This window comes from Arvicanthis niloticus, chromosome 18 (assembly GCF_011762505.2).
Source record: "Arvicanthis niloticus isolate mArvNil1 chromosome 18, mArvNil1.pat.X, whole genome shotgun sequence".
In the NCBI taxonomy this organism is placed as follows: Eukaryota; Metazoa; Chordata; class Mammalia; order Rodentia; family Muridae; genus Arvicanthis; species Arvicanthis niloticus.
In genome coordinates this window covers 4,116,747-4,137,799 of record NC_047675.1, presented here as the reverse complement: position 1 = coordinate 4,137,799, position 21,053 = coordinate 4,116,747, and the positions used below count along the sequence as shown (strand labels likewise).

At 36.6% G+C, this 21,053-nt stretch overlaps 1 protein-coding gene across 1 annotated transcript in view; it reads right to left on the bottom strand.

The window, feature by feature from the left end:
• Positions 1 to 1,305: 1,305 nt before the first annotated feature.
• Iqcm (IQ motif containing M) overlaps positions 1,306 to 21,053 on the bottom strand; it is a 424,110-nt gene continuing 404,362 nt past the window's right edge. The window contains exon 14 of the mRNA XM_034522869.2: positions 1,306 to 1,634. Coding sequence (XP_034378760.1) covers positions 1,531 to 1,634 — 104 coding nt within the window. The 3' untranslated portion in view covers positions 1,306 to 1,530. The remainder of the gene's footprint in view (positions 1,635 to 21,053) is intronic.

Sequence of the window (21,053 nt, the reverse complement as noted above, 5' to 3'; positions counted from 1 at the left end):
AGACAGTTAGTAGCCCTACTGTAGTTTGTTGAAAAGCAATGATAGTCAAAAGAAGGAGACAGAGATAACAGTGATCACTTTTTAAAGTACTTTTATATTCTGCTCCCAGTATTATATTCATAACTAAATTTCATTTTATTTTTATAAAATACCTTTGACATGATTTTATATTAATTACTGCCTATAGATATGATTGTCATTCATTTACTAAAAAGATTACATAACACTTATGAGAGATCTTATTTTTCAGATCTATAAGAATTTATTTCATTATAACTGCACACTGTCTTTCTCCCAGTATTCAAGAGTAGCAGTGGTGCAAATACAGTCAGCTTGTTATCTACTAATCCCATAACCAGAGGCAAGCTGACGGTCTCCTGCCATACTGAGACCTATGTCATGTTTATATTTTCTTTTATGTTTGATTGTGCACTTCTGTTTTCAGTATACAAATAACAAAAAATTCTCAATAAAGTGAATTTTGTTGCAACTGTTAGTAAAAAGAATATGTTTAATTTCACACATAAGCTATATTTTAGTCACTCATCAGTGCTTTCTTCCCTGTTGGACATAAGAGCTAAACTTTTCTGGTTAGACAACCTTGTGGCTTCTAAGTTACCTTGGCTATAGTTTGTCTCCATGACTTCCATGTGTATTCTCATAGTAAATTACCTAATGAAAGTGGCCCTTGAGAGCAAGGGGGATATTATAGAATCAATAGATCAATGTTAAGCACGTTGAACATGCAGAATGCTTGCCGTGGGTGGTCACTCAGACCTGTGTCTGTGCTGCACGGAGACTCTGTTCCTCCACAGCTGAGCCCACTCTCATTCTCTAATCTCTTTCATGAAATTGAGTGTGACTCTTAGACTAGACACATGGATGAAACTAAACTCGGATTCTTAAGAAATTGATGGTGTAGCCACTGCACTTCAAATTCTTGCAGCATGAAAACCAAGTAACCGCATGCATGGAGCATGCTCTTTCCTTTATAATGAACAATGAGGTCAAGGAAAGAATATCAAACAAAGAAAAGTGGTCCGTGAGCTAGACACATTTTCAGAAGCAATTCAAAAAGACTTAAGTGATGAGACACATTCTGACAAACTATTTGAAATGTTTTGTTTCAGCAAAATATCACACTGATAGAATCTTTAAAGAATTAAAAATTATAAATTAAAATTTAAGATATCAGAACAGGGAATTTTGAAACTAAGAATTCCAAAGTTTGTAACCTTTATTAGCAGTGGAGCACAACAGACTTCAGTCCAATGAGCAGCAATAAGTGACACTTCACAGCTTCATGTCATCATGATTAGCAGATGTTTAATGAGGAAGATAAAGACCACTCATCCAAACTTACTTATACATGATGAACTAACTTGTCAACATCCCCCTTTGCGTATGCAAAGAGTTTGCCTTTTATCCTGTTGATAGCAAACCATTTTGTGTTCATTACTATTATGCATTTCTGAGGAGATAAGATCAACTATTTAATGGAACACTGTGTTGAAAATTTTATTCCAGTTCTCATGATTTATAAAATTGTCTCATTTTTCTTTCTCTTATGGATCTAGCCACCAACTTGCCAACAGTCCGGATGTTAGCTCTCTTGAGTATTGGATGTCCATTCACTACAATACAAGATATAGGATTACATTAATAATGTCCAGTCAATTCATACAATGGAAATACAATATTGTTTTTAAAAATCCTAACATAATATGCAAAATTGATTTTGGTTGTGCTATAACATAACAGAAAAATGAATTGGGAACAGTTCTCTCATTTCTATTGTATCGCCTTTTAGATCTTGTCAACTGACTTTCCAAAGTCATTGTTGGATGGAAGAGTTGACAGAAGGTGCTGGAGAGAGAAGCCAATGGTTAAGGGCATTGCTGCTCTTCCAGAGGATCTCAATTCATTTCCCAGCACTGAAGTCAGGTGACTCCCCATGGGTGGTAACTCCAGCTCCTAGAAAACTACAATCCTCCTCTGGCCTTTCTAGGGCCTCTCACACATGTGACATATACTCACACATGTAGACATAAACATAAATAAAATTAAATCTTTTAATAAGAGTTGAGAAAACATCTTGTCAGGAAATACATTTCATTGATATATAGAATACTTAAAATAAATGAGATATAGTTTGCTCAAACACAAGAACAAACATATTAAAACTGATAGTATAATATTAATGCAGACACTTAAGTCACTACTGTAATTGTGCCTATATTTGGCTCGTGTATATTTGTACAAGCTTTCTGAAAGTTATGAGTCAAATATTTACCAAAGTCATTATACATAGCAACAATTCACAGATAGGCTTATATTGCCTATTAACTTAGGTACTGTAGTTATTGTTAAACAAATACACAACTGCCAGAAAACTATTAGTTCTGAGGATATTTTATGTTGCATATAGCCTATGAACAACTTGCCATATTGCTGTGTTCATGTAGACTTGCACTAACATTAGCCAAAGGCCAAGCCTTACACAAGCAAAACTAAATTAAACAGTGACAGCAAACTATCTGAAGAAGTATAGTTGTAACAACAGACAAGTAGACCACAGGTTCATGGAAAGACAGTCAGTGTCATTGACCATCAGAGATGAGCAGCAAGGACATAGGATCATCCTTCATGTAGAAAAAGCTAGTACCAAAAAGTCTTAAAAGACTGAAAAATGTAAATGCTGGTGAGGGTGTGGAGAAGAGAAAGTTTAAATCCATTGTGCAAAACAGAACCATGGTTCTTAAAGATATTAAAAACAAAACTATCTACCTTAAGATGCAACAATCCCTCTTCTATGTACACAACCAATATTTTGCATATTACCAGAGAATGGAATTTACCACATTATTAAAAGGATATATGCAGCTTCATATTCAATCACTGTAGTACTATTAAAATGGTAAGATAGAAGCACAGGTGTCTAACCAACATACAGTGAAAGTCTATACATCGAAATATTAAATCTTTGACAAGGAGACTCTGATATTTGTCACATAGTGCTATAACAAATAAGCCAGAAATTGGAGGACATTGTACTACATAAAATAATCTTAATAGTGTGTAGATTTTTTTTAAACCTCAAATATAGAAAGATAGAGAGTAAGCCTGGACCCAAGGAGTGTGAGCATGGGCAATAGGAAGGTACATCCCACTGGTTAAGAACAACAGAGATGAACGATAAAGACATGTGGGGAGATAATGTACAGCATGAAAGCACTAATTAATAAAATTGCACCACACATGGGATTTCTGCCAAATGAATAGATTTTAGCTGCTTTTGTCAAAAACAAAAAGCAAGTGAAAAATTGGTTTGTCTATGAGATGATAGGCATATTAATTTGCTTGGCCATTGTTACCATTTTATTGTCCACATATATCCCACAAAATTGTTGTGTACCTTAAACATGCATAATAAAATCTATTCCAAAAATACACAAGTTAGACTACATTAGGATAGCCTATAAAATAATAAGGCTTAGTGACTACTCCCCCTGTGGTTATAAGAAAACAACTATACCCACTAGGGTCCTAATCTGATACACTTACCTGAAAAAGGAATATGTTGTAGATGCAATCTTAATTATAAAATATTTCCTATTGTGAACTTTTAACAATGTGCAATGTCAGATATGCATCTCATCATGTGAATAAGGGACATTTTATTTCTCACTTGATATTTCTATAAATGAAACAATGTCTATAGGGTCGATTAATGCAAAAGAAAATATGACTCACATTTAGCAAATATTCAAAATAGAGTTTAAAGATTATATTCTATACTATGATATTATAATATAGACTTTTAAAAGAAATTTCACTGACAGTTGGCTAATAGGCTGTTCAAAAACATTTAAATTAAATAGAGCACCATTTCCCTGTAATAAATATACAAATATAAATACACATGACATAGTTTTAATCTTTCAAAGTAAATATTCTTGACCTTCATCATATGGCAGAAGAGATTCACAAAATAATCTTTTCATTAAAAACAGTCAAATTCTGAATAAAATGTTAAGTGCATTTTAATTTTGTTGCTAAGCTGGCAGATAGGGAAGACAGTGAAGCCAAAACCAAAGTGAAATCAATAGTATCAGTAGGTGTTCGATAGGTAAGGCCAGCATTTCAGCTCAGAGTTCTCTGGGAAATTCTGGATATCTGAATTATGGTATATGAGGGGACCATGGACAGGAGGTTGAGTGCAGGTCCCACCTGTGAGACCATCCCAGAGGGAACACCACAGAAGATTATATCATCTAAAAATGGGGGAAGAGGAAGGATGGGATGGGAAAAGGAGGCTGAGAAAAATGAGGAAAGAAAGGAAAAGAAAACTTCAAAACCAGGAGACAGCAGGAAGCCACCTGTTCCCTATTGTATGAACAGACAGACCCAACCTCCAAAGCTAAACCCTGACTGCATATCTCAACCCATATCTCTTGTGTGGCCCTCAAATGCCTCAAATTTAAAATTTGTTTTGCTCTAAGAAGAAATGAAGAAAACAATTTCAACCAAGATCGCTAAAATATTATGCCATTGAGCATAATTCATGAAATCCCAGATGCATCATTCTATATTCAAAGAAGAAAGCAGGTTACATGGCAGTTTCTACAACACAGGATCAGTTTGTAAAAAGTCATACACATGGCAAAGTGTGAAATAGTAACATCAAAATAAACTGTATAATAAGAATTTAGCTTTATATTTTTCTTAGTATGTATACTTTCACTACAATTATTATGTAAAAAAATAAATACTAGATAATTTTAAGTTTCTAGACTAGACCATTCAACAAGCATTTCAAATAATTAAAAATAGTTAGAAATCAGATATTTTGTTTATACTTTAATAAATTAAAGGATTGCACATTGTAAAATATTTAAATAGAATAGATAGCATTTCAGTGTGTATTATTTTAAGCTGTATTTTTTAGAAATGTGATATTTCATTTTCTTTTTCAAAAATTAAGTTATTCTGCCTTCTGTTGTTTTAACTATCTACAAATTAGACATTAACAAATCTATCTTCATTATGCAAAATCCCTGACCTGTCCAAGGATGCATATTATTCTACAGCATTGACTACTTGACTTTACAACTTTATAAATCTTTATCGAGTGACTTAGAAAGAAGAAAAAAAACATCTTGTGTTCTAAAAAAACACATGTGTAGGTTAAGCACTATCTATTGGGTCTGAGTTTTTAAAGTTCCTGGTAAAAGATTATCTGGGGTCATTGTAGATCTTGATTTGTTTCCTAGAACAAAGACAATCAGAAAATAAACAATTACAATCATGCTTTCCCATGACTTAGCTAAAACAAATGAAATAGTCCCTAATGTAGCAATTTGGTCTGTCCCTTTAGAAGATAATCAGAGGCAATACATAACAAAATAAATATCTAGTACATAAAAATGCATTTAAATAATTATGTTAGATTTTAAAAAGTAGCAAATGGTGAGATTTTAACTAAGTTGTATTTATTATTGGATTTCAGAAAAGCAGGCACTGTGAGCAATGATGGAGCAGATTGTCAAGAGCTGTAACTGCAAAATACCAGGAAACCTCTTTGGGCACAAAAATATACTCAATAAGAGACTAGTGAGTTGAGTGGTCCATCTCTAGTTCTACACGAAGGTACTTGATAGTTGGCTCTTATACACTCTGGATGGTTTCTCTGTATTTTGGATAGGTTCTGTATTACATTATTCATCTTCTTCCCATCCCATGCATAGAGAGATCTTGAACACTGCATTATGGGAGAAGAGGCAAAAGACCATTCTCCTACATGATGTCAGAAGAGACAAACACACCAGTGATCCAAATGAAGTGACAGTGGTATAAAGCCAGGAAAAGGAAGCAGCTTCTTCCTTCATTGGGTTGGCTTTAGTCCATGTGACTCACCAGAACATGACCTTAGTGGGGTGAAAGTGGCAATGGAGGCATCAACAAACCTTCACCAGGCTCCCTAAGCTTCAGCATGACATCATGAGAGGTGAGTACCCAGTACAGAGAACTTGGAGTTCTGTGCTGCAGTCTAGAGTGATGCATTCATGAACAAGTGTGAACTGAGATGTCTAAGGGAATCCATAACAATCACTGTGGTTATGTGAATGGCTTCCAAAAGACCACACACATGCTCCTGCATACATACATTCACTTGCAGATATGTGTGCTAATGTGGTTGTATGATATTGTGAAATATTAAAACTTCATCTCTCACTTATCATTGCCCCTAGTTCCTGATGCTGCTACTTAGGATACAGCAGTGGCTTCCTAAGGATGACTGAATAGAAATCACCTCATTTCTGATATTTACCAAGTTTAACAAAGACAAATCAGTAGCAGTTAATAAATATTTTCATCTTGAGGTTTTAAATGTGCAAAATTGAAAAAAAAACATATATAGGCATTTAATAAACCTTAATTCATCTTTTGAAAAAGGGTGAATAATTCTGTGACTCTATACACACACTTTCTTCAAGGAGAAAAAATTCAAGAACAAAGATATGCAAATTTCAAGAACAAAGTTATAAAAATATAGAAAAAAAACATAAAAGTAACTTTCTACTTGGAAGGGTATAGCCTCCTGCATCGTGAGTGGCATTTAGGTATCTAGGAAGTAAGAGTCTGGAGGACTTGGCACATGGGCTATATGGTGAGAAGATCCTGTGATGAGAAGAACTCTGTCCAACTGAATGAAAACCAGAATTAAAGAGCAGACTAGTGGAGGCCAAAAGAGAACCAGGTTGGGCTCTTCGAGTAGCCCAGGCTCCATCTCCCCTGGCTCCTTGGCCTAGGGACAGAAAAAGGAAGACCACAATGATATGAAGAATATCATTAGGATGGTCAAGGAGTAAGGAAGTTCGGTTACAGACTTCTTAGAAAATCCAGGATCCGCTTCTGAAGTCTTACAGAACAAACTGATCCCCACATGGTAAGAGGAAATCTAATGTGGTTGTGAAATTTCAGGAGGAATCCTGGACATTCTGAGATGACTAGCTCACCAGAATTGATTCAAGTTTGAAAGAAGTAAACCAGAGGTGGAAGCTCTCAACTCCAGGGACCTTGGCAGATATCACAATGATATTACTGAAAGGCTGCAGGGTCCAGGTAACACAGGTTACAGAATAGAGTAGGTTAGCTCCAGGAACACCAGAACTCAGAACCACTCTCAATAGATGAGAGGAAATGAGGAGGCAGGCCTCTTATGAAGGGCTGCCAGCAAAGAGGACAGAATCATGCATTAGTAACAGGAACAATATAGAGGCACAAAAGCTGACGAGATGGTGAGATAAAGACGAAGAACAATTACCACCAAGAAAATGTGCTATACATTCATGACCTCTTCACACCTAAGACACAAAAATGACATCCAGAGTGAAAGCAAGTTCATAGAGGATATGGAGGGGAAGACACTGCAGAGGAGTTTGAAGGAAAACTGGAGACAGGTAAAACATGGATGGAAAATAGATACATATTTGTCATCTTGCGCAAAGCTCAAGTCCAAGTGGATTCAAGGATCTCAACATATAACCAGATACACTGAATCTAATAGAAGACAAAATGGGAAAGAGCTTCGAACTCACTGGCATGGGGCAGCAGGAGGCAGAGATTTCCTAAAAAGTACTCTAGTGGCTCAGGCCCTAAGACCAAGAATTGATAAATTGGACCTCATGAAACTGAAAAGCTTCTATAACATAAAGGACATAGTTAATAGGACAAATTGGCAACTTACAGATTGGGGAAAAAATCTCCACTGACCCCACATCTGATAGAAGGCTAGTACCCAAAATAAATAAAGAAACTAAACTCAAAAAAAAAAAAATTAAAAAAACAAAAAACAAAACCAACCCAATCAAAAAATAGGGTATAGAACTAAGCAGAGAATTCACAACAGAGGAATCTCAAAGGGTTGAGAAGCATCTAAAGAACTGTTCAGAGTCCTTAGTCATCAGGGAAATGCAAATCAAGAAGACCCTGAGATTCCACCTTACACCAATCAGAATAGCTAAGATAAAATTCAGCTGACACATGTTGGTGAAGATGTGGAGAAAGAGGAACATTCCTCCATTGCTTTTGGGATTATAAACTGGTACAACCACTCTGGAAATCAATCTAGAGGTTCCTCAAAAAGTTGCAAATAGATCTACCTGAAGACCCAGCTATACTACTCTTGGGCATATACCCAAAAGATGTCCCACCATGCCACAGGGGCACATGTTCCACTATGTTCATGGCAGCCTTATTTGTGATAGCCAGAAGCTGGAAACAACCCAGATGTCTCACAACAGAAGAATAGGTACAGAAAATGTGGTTCATTTATACAATGGAATACTACTCAGCTATTAAGAAAGAAGAGATCCTGAGTTTTGCAAGCAAATGGGTGGAACTAGAAAATATCCTCCTAAGTGATGTAACTCAGACCCAAAACTACATGCATGGTATGAACTCACTAATAAGTGTATATTAGCCAAAAAAAGTACAGAATACTCAGGATACAATCCACAGAATTTAAGAAGGTTAAGGAGCCAAAGGTCCCTAGTGAGAATGCCTCAATCCCTCTTGAGTGGAAAAAGAAAGCAATCACAAAGGGAAGAGGGAAGGAGGGACCTGAGTGGGAAAGGGGACATGGAAAGGAAAAAGGGAACATGCTCAGGTATTGGGAGGGGAACAGGAGTGAAGCCCTGAGGACCAGCAAAAAGAATGAAAATAGGCAAACTCAGGAAGTAGGAGGTGGGGGCACTCTCTAAAATGTACCAGAGACCTGGGAGATGAAAGACTCTGAGGATTTAAAGGGAGGGACCTTAGATGAATTGCCTTACAGTGGGAAGAGTCCACCTCCGGTACAAAGACAGAGCATCAAGTGGAAGGATTGGATTCCCATCCCATACTCAAAAACTCTGACCCAGAATTGTTCCTGTCTACAAGAACTACAGGGACAAAAATGGAGAAGAGACTGAGGGAACGGAGGTTCAGTGACCAGCCCAAATTGGGATCCAGCTCAAGCGGAGGCTCCACAGTCTGACACCGTTGCTGATGCTATGATATTCTTGCAGATAGGAGCCTGGCATGGCTGCCTTCTGAGAGGCACAACCGGCAACTGAAGAGTCAGATGCAGACACTTGCACCCAACCAGTGGCCGGAGGTCAGGGACCCCTGTGGTTGAATTGGGGAGGGGCTGAAAAAAAGCTGAGGAAGAGGGCAATGCCATAGAAAGACCAGCAGTCTCAACGTACCTGGACCCCTCGGATCTCTCGGACACTGGCTCCTGAAGCAGGCAGCATACACTAGCTGATATGAAGCCCCAGACACATATACAGCTGAGTACTGGCTGATCTTGCCCCAGTAGGAGAAAAAACACCTAACCCTCAAGAGACTTGAGGCCTTAAGAAGGGGTCTGGTGGGGTAGAAGTGGTGGTTTGTGGGAACATCCTCTTGGAGACAGAGGAGGAGGAGTGGGATGAGTAACAGTCGGAGGGCAGACCAGGAGGGGGATAATGACTGGACTGTAAAAAAAAAAAAAGATTAATGAATAATAAAAATAAGTTTTAAAAAGGGATTAAAGATACATTTAGAGAGGGGTGGAGCGAGATCAGAAGAAGAAAGAAAAAAGGAAAAGGGGAATCTACTAGCTGATTTATTTATTTATTTACTTATTTATTTATTTATTTATTTTATTTTTTTGGCAATAAGCAGATCTGGGCCCACATCTTAGCTTCTAAATATCAACCAATGGTTTTTGGAGAAATGGATTATTCAAAGGTTAACACCAAATGAGCCTACAGATAGAGGTAATGCCCCAAAATAAAGAAATGGTCAAATTCAAGAAATAAAGCATGGTAAGAAGATGCAGGAGCCTAGCTTAAAAAATATGAAAGTAAATACAATTAGTGTGTAATAATGTTAATAAATAATTGAGTACATAAAATGAAACCCATTGCACAATATTTCTTAAAAAGTTGTGATGTTGTCCATCTCTGGAAGGAAAATTATACTACTAACCCAACTCTTCCCCATATTTGAATGAACTGAGTTTTGTGGTTTATTTATATTTATTTTAATTTATTTGCTGTGATGTACATCTGACATGATGCACATGTGAAGGTCAGAAGATAGCTACCAGAACAGTCCTTATGTCTATCATGTGGGTCCCAACAAGTCACTGTCTGCCATATGAATCCTAAGAACTGAACTCAGGGTTTCAGCCCTGGGAGCTCTTTAAGACTAAAGCCACCAACAGGCTGGACCTAGGCCCCCTGCACATACATAGCAGACATTGCAATTGAGTCTCCAAGGCTGCCCTGTCTGGCCACAGGGGAAGAGGATGCACCTAATCTTGCAGAGACTTGACATGCCAAGGTAGGAGGGGGATACCTAGAGGAGGTCACACTGTCTCAGAGAAGAAGGGGAGGGAGCATGGGGGAGAGACCCTGTGAGGGGAGACTGAGAAAGGATTAGTGTTTGTGATATAAACAAACAAACTTGGCTTGATAAGTAGATCAGAAAAGAAATGGACTCCCTATAAAGTCCTCCCATTTTTCTGCATGTTTAGGTGCTTTTAATGAGATGTTAGAAAGAAAATATATAAGGAGCTCATAAACACTTGAGATACTTGTATATTTTATCAATCAAAAAATAGAATTTGAGTAAGAGTACAAACAACAGTGAGGACGATTCTTGACATGTATGATGTTTACTCTGTGAAGGCACTGTGGTAAGATCTGACCTCAGTTATCTCTACGTTCCTTTCTACTAGTGTGAGCCATCACAGGAAATGCAGGCCCTGCCTGTGACTTGCTTCACTGGGCTGTTGGCAAGGCTTCAGGCTCTTGTGGGTTTCAGAAGCTTGCCAGTAGTTCATGGAAACCACAGCTCTATTGAAGCTACACTGCATCCCATTCCTTGGCTTTTGCTGTGTTTGCATTGTGTCTTTGAGTCTTTAGTAATTTACTTCATTGTCTCTTTACACTAATCTCTTGAACCAATGTCTTAAAGTGAAGTGACTGTTCAATAAACAGTTTAGAGATGCTTTTCTTTTTCCCTTTGACTTCTGTGTGACCCCTCACTCCTCAAATCTATGGCCTTTTTAAGGATTATTATTTAAGGATTTAAGGATTTAAGGATATTATTATTATTTAAGGATTATTATTGTTGCACACACATGCATAAATATGTAAATGTAGCCCACTGAGTCTGATTAACACCACTTGTATGCACATGACTTCAGGGCTGACCACTTAGCATTCGATAGCATAGGAGGCTCATTCTTGACTTATTTATTCTCTCTTCAGTGAGTTGCCTGTAGTTCTTTGTCTAGGGTGAAATTTTTCCCTCTAGTGTTAATGTGTCCATTCACAATGTCACTGGTCAAGTATTGTTTAAGCAGCCATATTCTTAGGAAGGAGGTACCTTTACAATTTACATGAAAATAACAATTCATAAAATATCATATATGTATATTCATTTTATTAAGATAATATTTGCTTTTTTATGACCACATTTTAAAAGTCTGAACCATACTGGGCAAGGTGGTTCACAACTGGAATTCCAGCACTGCATGGCTGAGGCAGGTGGATCACCATGAATTTGAAGCTGAACTAGAATACATCCTAAGTTCTCAGATAGAGTGAAGCCTTGTATTCACCCCTCCTCCCTTGGACACCATGCCCACCTTGATTCTACAAACTACTTTACTAATGGTGATTAACTTGGAAGGTAGGAACACACAGAATGTGGAGTTAGCATTCTGTTTTCCTACAATTTGAAATTGTCACAAATTAACTATCTCTCTGCCATGTTTGTTCTCTGCCCCTTCTTCCCTCTCTCCCTCCCACCCCCTGCCTTCTCTCTCTTGTCCCTGCTCTGAGTCAGCCTTTCAAGTCCCCAACAAACCTCTTTAAAATGGAAGTGCTAATCAATTTTTTTTTATTTAAAATAGAAATAAAACATGGCATAAACTAGGCTGTTTTCATTCTTCAAGAATTCTTGGGACTCCCTTAAGCTCGCCAGCATAGTTCTTTTCTACTGCTTTGTTGCACATAAGTATTCAATAAAAAAGAATGAGCCATATTTCCCCCTACAAGTTAACATATACAGTGCCCCACTGGTGTTCCAGAAAGGAATAATGCTGAAAAGATCATGCTTCCTTTTCATGTCATAGAGTTGCAAAAGTTGCATAGAGTTATGAATCACAAAATACGTATACAGATGTAATTTTAAGCCTCTTTGCTAACTGGATTTCTAAAACTGTGGAGAGCTGTGGAACCTTACAGCAGTGTGAACAGAACTTTACTTCTATCCCGACAATGGCAGCCATGGCTTCCTTTCCCATATTTTAAGTTGACTGCTCTGGAAACATCTCACTGAATCCTCTCCTCAGTTAGAGGTTGTGAATACCTTGGCACCAATATGAAAGTGACTGAATTTTTAGTTTGTGAGTGATTTCTCTACATCTTTGACTTATTTTGTGATTAGAATATCTAACTATTTTCTATTCTTCCTCATTAGTTACATTTAACTTCTGCCTTCAAAAATCAAATTTCCCTTCAAATAAATATTAATGGCTCATGTTATATTTCAATGAAAATTTTATAAAGCTTTCCTTATCTTCTAATTTATTCTTTCTTCTGACTATCTCTTCTGCTCCTGTGGTAAATATATAGCTCTCTAGAATGAAGTTCACACTATTAATTTTCATCTTTTTATTTAAATTAGAAATAAATTTAAATCTTATCAATTGCTTTCCATGTTAATTGGTAATATCATATGTGTTAATTAAATATGTTGGTATAATAAACCATGCAACAGAAATATGGTATTCTTACATTTCTATAGTAGTATGCCACTTCCTTATATCCTTTAATAAAAACCTGATTCCAGATTTAACTTTTATCCATTCAGTGATTTTTACTATCAAGGTGAAGAATTTCTAACCAATTCCAGGTTGGTAAAATCTTCCTTGAATTTTTCAGGTCTAATTATAAGAACTATCCTCTGTAAGCACTCTTATCCAAGCAGCCTGCCATTTCCATTAACTGGACCTTGCTCTCTGTCATGACTGAGTGGGGAAAGCTCTGATCAAGAACAAGAGAGCTGAGGATATAAGAGCAGCTTCAAAGTACCAATTTCAAATTGTTTACTTATTTTGAAGGATAAAAAGAAAATACAAGGCAAAACCAGTAAAGACTTCAGAATCAGTCTAAAGGATCAATTTCTCTGAGCGCAAGTCATGTGATGTTTCTTATTTATTCACCCATTCATCAATAGTGATCACTAAAATTGATCCTTACATGCAAACAAGTATACAATAATCTACTCTGATTAGTTTTCAATATAAAGATCAACCTAAATCTAAGGTGTGCAAACTTCTATTTTATTAATCCCTCTTAGATAAGTTAGTTAGGCATATCTATTAGTATAAAAGCTTCCAGTTCAATCTCCCAATTGTCACTGTCGCATTTTTTCCATTTTATAGGAATATTGAATATGAGATTCAATCTGGTAGAGTAGCTGAAATTTCTTTCTTCCAAACTTTGAAGTTAATCAATGAAAGCTTCCAAGTAAACATCTGTGCCAGAATGTTATGCAATCTCTTTAAAAGAAGATCTTCATTGACAGAAAACTTAGAAAGGTGTGTTCATAGGGTAAATACTACACTCACAGTTGTAAATTATTTCTACATATTATTCTGTTGACACATGCAAGCTCATGAGGGGCCAGTTCCTACCACTAAAATGTCTGCAGTCTTGACTGTTATCCCAAGCCTGAAAAAGTAACTAAAAGTAACATTAACTCTGCCTACAACCCTATGATATGTTGGGAACAAAACATAAAAACCAAGGCAGATAAAGAAGACTCAGCCTAGCTCTGAGCAAGGTTTGTCTGGACAGGAGAATCTGCACATCATTACCAGTGAGTAGTTCCCGTAGCAGGTGCTCCCTTCCGAAGGCAGAAGCATAGCTTAGGTGCTTCTCAGTCCTCAGCTCCTTCCTGCTTCTCAATATTTATTCTTTGACTTCTAACAGGCAAAGGTTAGCAATCAGTGTAAAAATAAGTATTTTTTTTTCCTTTCTCAAAGGTGCAAAGAACTGAATGGACCAACCACAGAAAAATCTATTGGTGAATAATTCCATCTTGAAACACTAGAGCAGAACTCTGCTAGTGTTTTCAGCTCAGCTCTAAGTCTGATCGAAAGCTGGATTCTTGTGCTTCTAAGAGTGAATATTCCTAGAGTTTTAGCAGCATCTCCCACTACCATGTGCCCCCACACCCATCTATAAGTCTGATGAATTAATGAAGCCTTTAGAACATTATTGCAATTAGTCTGAACCTACAAATAGTTAAGAACAGAGCCAACACAGGTGTCAATTATAAGTTCTACAGTGGACAAATTTTAATATTCCTAGAAGTCCAAACTTACTTGACTTGGACATTATCTGAACAAAAGAATTTATACCTTTCAGTGTGAGTTCAAAGATGGTTATTTAGTTATTTAAATAGCATTTGTTTAGATTTACTCAGTTTAGTGCATTTATTATACTTTGCTTCTTTTTCTGGCATAGCTTGAACAGAACATTTTGAATAAAACTGCAAATTATTTCAAAATTAAGGGCACACTGTGACTTAGCATCATGACATGGTTCAGAGAGCCACCAACTTCAGTGATGTTGTTGTTCCTTGTGGTGGTTAGCTAGTTTTGATTACTTGACACTGTCTGGAATCACCTGGGAAGGGTGTCTCAGTGAGGATGTGTCTAGATTAGCTTGGCCCATGGGCAGGGCTATAAAAATTTTCTTAATATCGCTGGCTACCTGAGGTGGGAAGATATACCCTGGATATATATTGCACCATTTCACTGCCTGGGCTGGGACAGAATGAAGAAAGACAAGCTGAATGGCACATGGTCATAAATTCATCCCCCCCCCGCCCCACTTCCGTTCCTTTCTACACTGTGGATGCAACATGATCACCTGTCCCAAGCTCCTGCCACTCTAAACTAAAACTGTGAGCTAGAAATAGAAAAAGCCTTTACCCACTAAACTGCTTTTGTCTTAGTGTGTTGTGCCACATCAGAAACAAAACTAAGATACCATTCTTTTACCAGGGGAAAAAATGAAGAAATGTGCTCTTTTCTCAAGAATAGAGGATTTTCAACCTTGAATTAATCAAGTTAAATAAAAGGAGATTCATGGTCATAATTCTTAGAATTTACCCAAAAATACATTAGAGATCCATTTCATGTCTTTTGGCATAATATAAGCTAATGATGAACATTACTAATTTTTACTCAGTTCTAATGATAAACATATATATATATATATATATATATATATATATATATATGTGCTAAAAGTTATTTTAAGGTAATCTTGTTGATGCTCATCTTTTTACATTTAATTAATGTTCTCTTTGAAATATTCTCCATTTATTTCTTACTCCCCAGTGCTTCACTATGTGAAATCCATAAAAACTGTGCCTTTCCTCCAGTTCATCCACCTGTGCTGTCTGCTAAAATCCTTCCTCCTCCAAACGCTAAATGTTCTTCCCTGCCACATCCTTTCCTATTCTTCAACACTATTGAAAATGTAAACACCCTGAACCTTCTTTACCTGACACTTCTTAGACATGAGTTTCTGGAAAGACTTTTTCTTCTTCTTTCATGATTAACTTTTAGGAGCACATCAGTTTCCTCCCACCTCCTTGAATTCTAGAGGGTAAAAAGTCCCAACTTTCTAACTACCCATGCTTGATGGTTTCATTTGTATACATAAGATTTAGAAGGACAACTGCATGACAGAACTTACAACTGACAAACTATTATTGAATATTACTTATATTTTCAGATAAGTGTTTTGATTATTTTGAACTTTTGTAATATTTCTTTATCTATTGAACTGGCATTGTGTTTTATAACCTAAAATGTTCTATGGGTTATGGAGTCATCAACTTTGAGCCTTTTAGGATTTATATGTAAATGTAATAGATGAGGTAGAAGAAAACCCAAGTCAACATTGCTCTAGAATAAGTGTGACACAGCATTGAATGCTTGCTAAGAGGACTGACTCTAACCCATAGTGCCCAATTTTATGTAACACTCTACTACTTAAATCTCATGCCTCAATTTCTACATAGGTAAAGTGGAGAAAATGTGCAGATTTCAATCTATAATTACAATATATATATATTCCTTAATTGTGGGGCGGTGGGCTGTGAAAAGCAGCTGGGTGCTTGGTCAAGCATAAACCTGGAACCCCAGACCATTATTGGATGGCAGGAGTTCAGCTCTGCTCCAGGGCCCTGGTTCTTTTCATTTAGGTTCAGCCCTCCACAATCCCTCCCACAGAGAGGTCTATAGCCAACAGTCATGAGGAACAGGCCTCAGGCCCTAGAGAGATTTACATACTAATAAAATGCCTGAAGGCTGGAGGGTGGAGGCAATTAAGCATTCTTCCCCAGCCCCTCTCCCCTCCCTCCCTCCCTCCCTCCCTCCCTCCCTCCATCCCTCCCTCCCTCCCTCCCTATTTAACTCAGGTCTGCTTTGGGTTTTGGGGAGCAGGGTGCACATCCAGATCCAACCACCACCTGCCATGACATTAAAGCCTGTAAAAACCCATGGACTTTCTCATGTCATTGGGGCCACACTGTGAGGAACCGTGAAGGAGACCTTTAATGAGCCACAACCACAGCACCTAACTTCCCTGTGGAGGAACTCTCAGCATTCCCAGCCACACTACCAACACTTAAAAATGTAAACATGGTTTAATAAACAAGTATTTAGCTAATTGGCCACTTAAGGAAACATCAGAGACTTACACAAGTCTAGATAGAGGGTAAACATCCCCTTGGTCTCTTGATACAATAAGCAAATTCTGTAGTGTGTGTATGTGTGTGTGTGTGGGGGGGCTGTTGGTGGTATAACAAAGAATATAAATACAGTAACTTATTTCTTAAGTAGGAATAGACTCTAAGATGACAAACATGCAATATCATGACTGTATAAATCAGTAATTAAGGATTATTTACTGTACATTGCATTGTGCCATATTTTTATACACATGCAAGTAAGATAGATTTGTATACGTCAATATCACCAGAGATGTGAGTATTGTGTTATGATGTCATTAGACTACAGACTTTTTACCTCCTCAATCATCCTATGGAACCACCATTTTATTTATCATGACTGAAAACTCATGTAGTACCCAACCATACATGCAGTGCATGCACGCTAACTGCTACTCAACTGTTTGAATAGTATATTGCATTGCCTTTCAATAAAAAATACATTTTAAAATAACCATAAGTTTGTTTCTAAGGGTTAGTCATCTAAGTTAACTATAAAAGAGTTACCATAGAGGTAACTTTTCATTGAACTCCTGAGAGGCATCTGTGCCACCATTAGATAGTTAACCTCTCTCACAGTCTGAAATATGATCAGATGGTTAATGATCATGGCTTTCAGTTTAACGATAACAGATAATCTTTATCAAGACTCATTATGAACCACAAATTGTCATTTCCTCTCTCAGAAACAAATGCTTCTCCCTATTCACAAATGAAGAAGCTGATGGAAACAGGGTTAGTGTCTTACTATGTTGAATATTATTTATCTTTTCTGGATAAATATGTCCTATTATTTGGAAGTTTGGCTATGTTTATTTTTCTATTCACTGAATTTTCATTTTGTTTTATAACCTTAAATATACTATTTGTTACAGACTCATAGATTATGTTATTTTAAGTTTCATAATGGTTTAAAATAAGCTATGTCCTAAATGAAATGAATAAATGAAACTTCAGACTTGTTTGCTAAATATTTGAGCATGCAAGTATGCACACATTAAGTATAATATTCTAAGAATTTTATAAGTCAGTCTCATAATAGAGTATAAAACCTGTAGAACAAAGAGGTTATTAACATTTAAGAGTCACTCAGACATTAAGTAGTATAAAGAAGATATGAATGCAAGTCAGTTTTGGTACAGTGGGTATTTTTCCTTAATTTTTCCAGTTCCAACTTTAATTTTTGTTCTCTTCTCAATATTCTAACTTTAATAAAATCCAATCTGTAATCATATTATCACATATTTTCCTCAAATTGTTTATATTATACTTCTTTGAATTTTTGGGTGAGATGATTTGGAACTGTATGAATAACGTACCAGAGCTCTGAGTGCAGCTCAATTACCCCTGCAACACTGTTTTATGTAACTTGTATGTCAAATATTCTCTCAACGTTTTAATATATTACACTCATGACCAGAAATTGATTGACAATGAATTGGTTGTATAAATTACTTCATTGCCTCCTGGAAGAAATTGTAGTGGCTGGTAGCTTTCAGAGATGGTGTTGGATATTATTTTTGTTTCTTCATATAGTTCAGTTTTCTGTGGTTCCAAAGTCATGTTGAAATTTGTGCTAGTATTAGGAAGTAGACCAATCAAGAGCTGATTAGATCACCAAGGCACCATCTTCATGAACATGCTAATGTCAGGGGAGTAAAATGGTTTTCCCCTCCCACTCTCCCCTCTTCCTCTCTCCCATGTCCCTCCCTCCCCTCTCCCTCTCTTCCTCTCCCCACTCCCTTAAACCATTCTGTTTCTAGAAAATCTCTTTTTAGCAAGATTTATCCTAAAGGTATCCACTAAGGTAGTCTCAGATCCATTCAGTTAAAAAATTCAATACCCTCATAATGAGTAAACAACCATGCCTGTAAACCTTGTTGTTAGTGCTCAGCTGTACAATGAAGTAAATACCATACGTATTTATACATGATGGTTTGGAGAAGAATATCAGAAGGGTAAACAACATTTGGGGAAACCAACAGCCATTTGTTTCTTTGTACCTGACCAAAAATACGTTCAGCTGGTATTTTTGCTACTACATGGCTAGGCGCCTATAGCCATCTGATGCTTCTGCTTCCATCCTCTTCCCTGCAGAAGGAAGAGAGGAAACAGAGAGATCACAAACTCTATGCCTGTCCTCACTGCAGCTAGGCAAAAGAAGTCTAACACAGAAGATGCACATAGGAGAAGGTTTGTTTCCACGCAAATTTGGGAGCAAGGGTTAGAGAAAGTTTTATAAAATTAAAAATTATAGCTAAGTGAGCTTTGAATGATAATTTTATGTATTTATGTGTAAAGAAAAGTAGATACTTTTTGCTCCTTAGTTTCTTTTGAGACATTTTCACAAATATGAATACATTTTCACTATAGTATCCTTGTTATTGGTTAAATTTTCCACATATTTTAACTGTTGATTCTACTTTCATGTTCATGTTTCATGTTCATAATCTTAAAATTCAGATTAAAAGTAGAGCATTTCCTCAAAAAAACAGAAATCAATGCCATGAGATTATTTTAATGTTACAATAATCATTTGATTTTTAAAGAGAAAGTTATTCTGTATTCCCTGCTATGGCCAGCATAGAAATACTTGAGTATTTTGTGTTCCCAATGATGTACTGTGAAGTTTTTAATTTAATAAAAGCATGAATGAGATCCTAGAGTCTACAGTGAGACTTTATGTGGTTATTATTATGCATCTCCATTTGTTTATTCAGAGATATTATAAACACTTTATAAAGAGGAGCCAGCTAAACCGTGTTAGAAAGAGCAGAATTTAATAAAACATGCCTACTCCTCTCCCCACAACATTGACATATGTTTAAAATGTCCTCACACTATGTAAAAAAGAAACTTGTTGTAACAATTGAAAAATGTTTGAAGTGAATCCTGGGCTAATAATTTATATTTCATTATTTTCTGTAGGTTTTCTTATCTTTTCAATAAAATGGGGTTTGCTGAGTAGCAGTGGATAAAGGGTTATCACTGAGCATCAGACTAATATACTAAGCCCCTACATGCCATCACTCTGCCCTCAATTTTTAAATAATGGGATTTTATAAAAAGAATGAATAAAGGACTCTAAAGTGATAAACTACAGAGAGATACAAGATGCAAGTGCCAAAAACCAGAGAGAATTCAATTATCTTCCTTTAAGGCATTCTTATCACATCTCCTCCTAATATCAGCTTTCCCCACAAACAATAGCCTGCTGCAGCGTAGCCAGGGCTGCCCAGCTGAAATGACAATGCTCAGTGACAGATGGTGGGCACCGCCCAATGCTCCTGATGCGCTTTACACATGGCACCCACTGGCCCTTCAGTGAGTCTGATCCAGACTTGGAGCCAGATTCATATTTATGTAGCAAGGGAGATATAAAATGCATTTTCTGCAATAAAATGCAACTGAAAATATCCTGTGAATTCTTTCCAGTTAGTTTTATATAATGTAATCTGATATGTACAGAAACAAACAGCAGATAGGTATGCTTTTTAAGACTCTAAATTTTATATCTATTCAAGGTCTTCATTTAGAATCCCAAAATGTATTTACTTTAAACAAAGAAAAAAATAGAAAGGTTTAAGAAAAATAGAAAAGAGAATCTCTGTCATTTAATATTAAAATGCCAGTGTTCACACTAGTTTATTCTAGTGTGACTTTTAAACACATAAATCAGTCGCATTAAGCTTCTGGGTCTAATTAAAGTTTATGATAACATTTTATAATCACTTCTTTCCTCAGAATACATTAAATTTTACATTATAGCAAAAACAAATCATTGGTTTAATTATCTTAGTAAAAGTTCCTTTTAACATACATTTTGACACATTGGCCAAGGTGATAAGATTAAATCAATTGACCTTCATAAAGAAATGAAATTTGATTCATATGCTAGTCCTAAAGCTGCATTGAGTTTCATATCAAGATAGTACTTCCAACTGGAAACAGTAGGCTCTCCCTTAGTTACCATAATCAAAGACAACCTCATCTTTGTCAGTGAAGTCCACAAGAGACCTGACCAGCCTGGCTCATTCCTGTCTGCCAATCATCATCTGGAATGATTATCACAGGTTACCAGTCAAATCAAGACCTATATCCTTCCCTCCTGACTGCTTCTCTGCAGACTTTGAAGGCTTCATCCCTCTGGCCTGTAATCATGTTCTGAGCTGAGGGAGCCCATGCATGTTCACTGC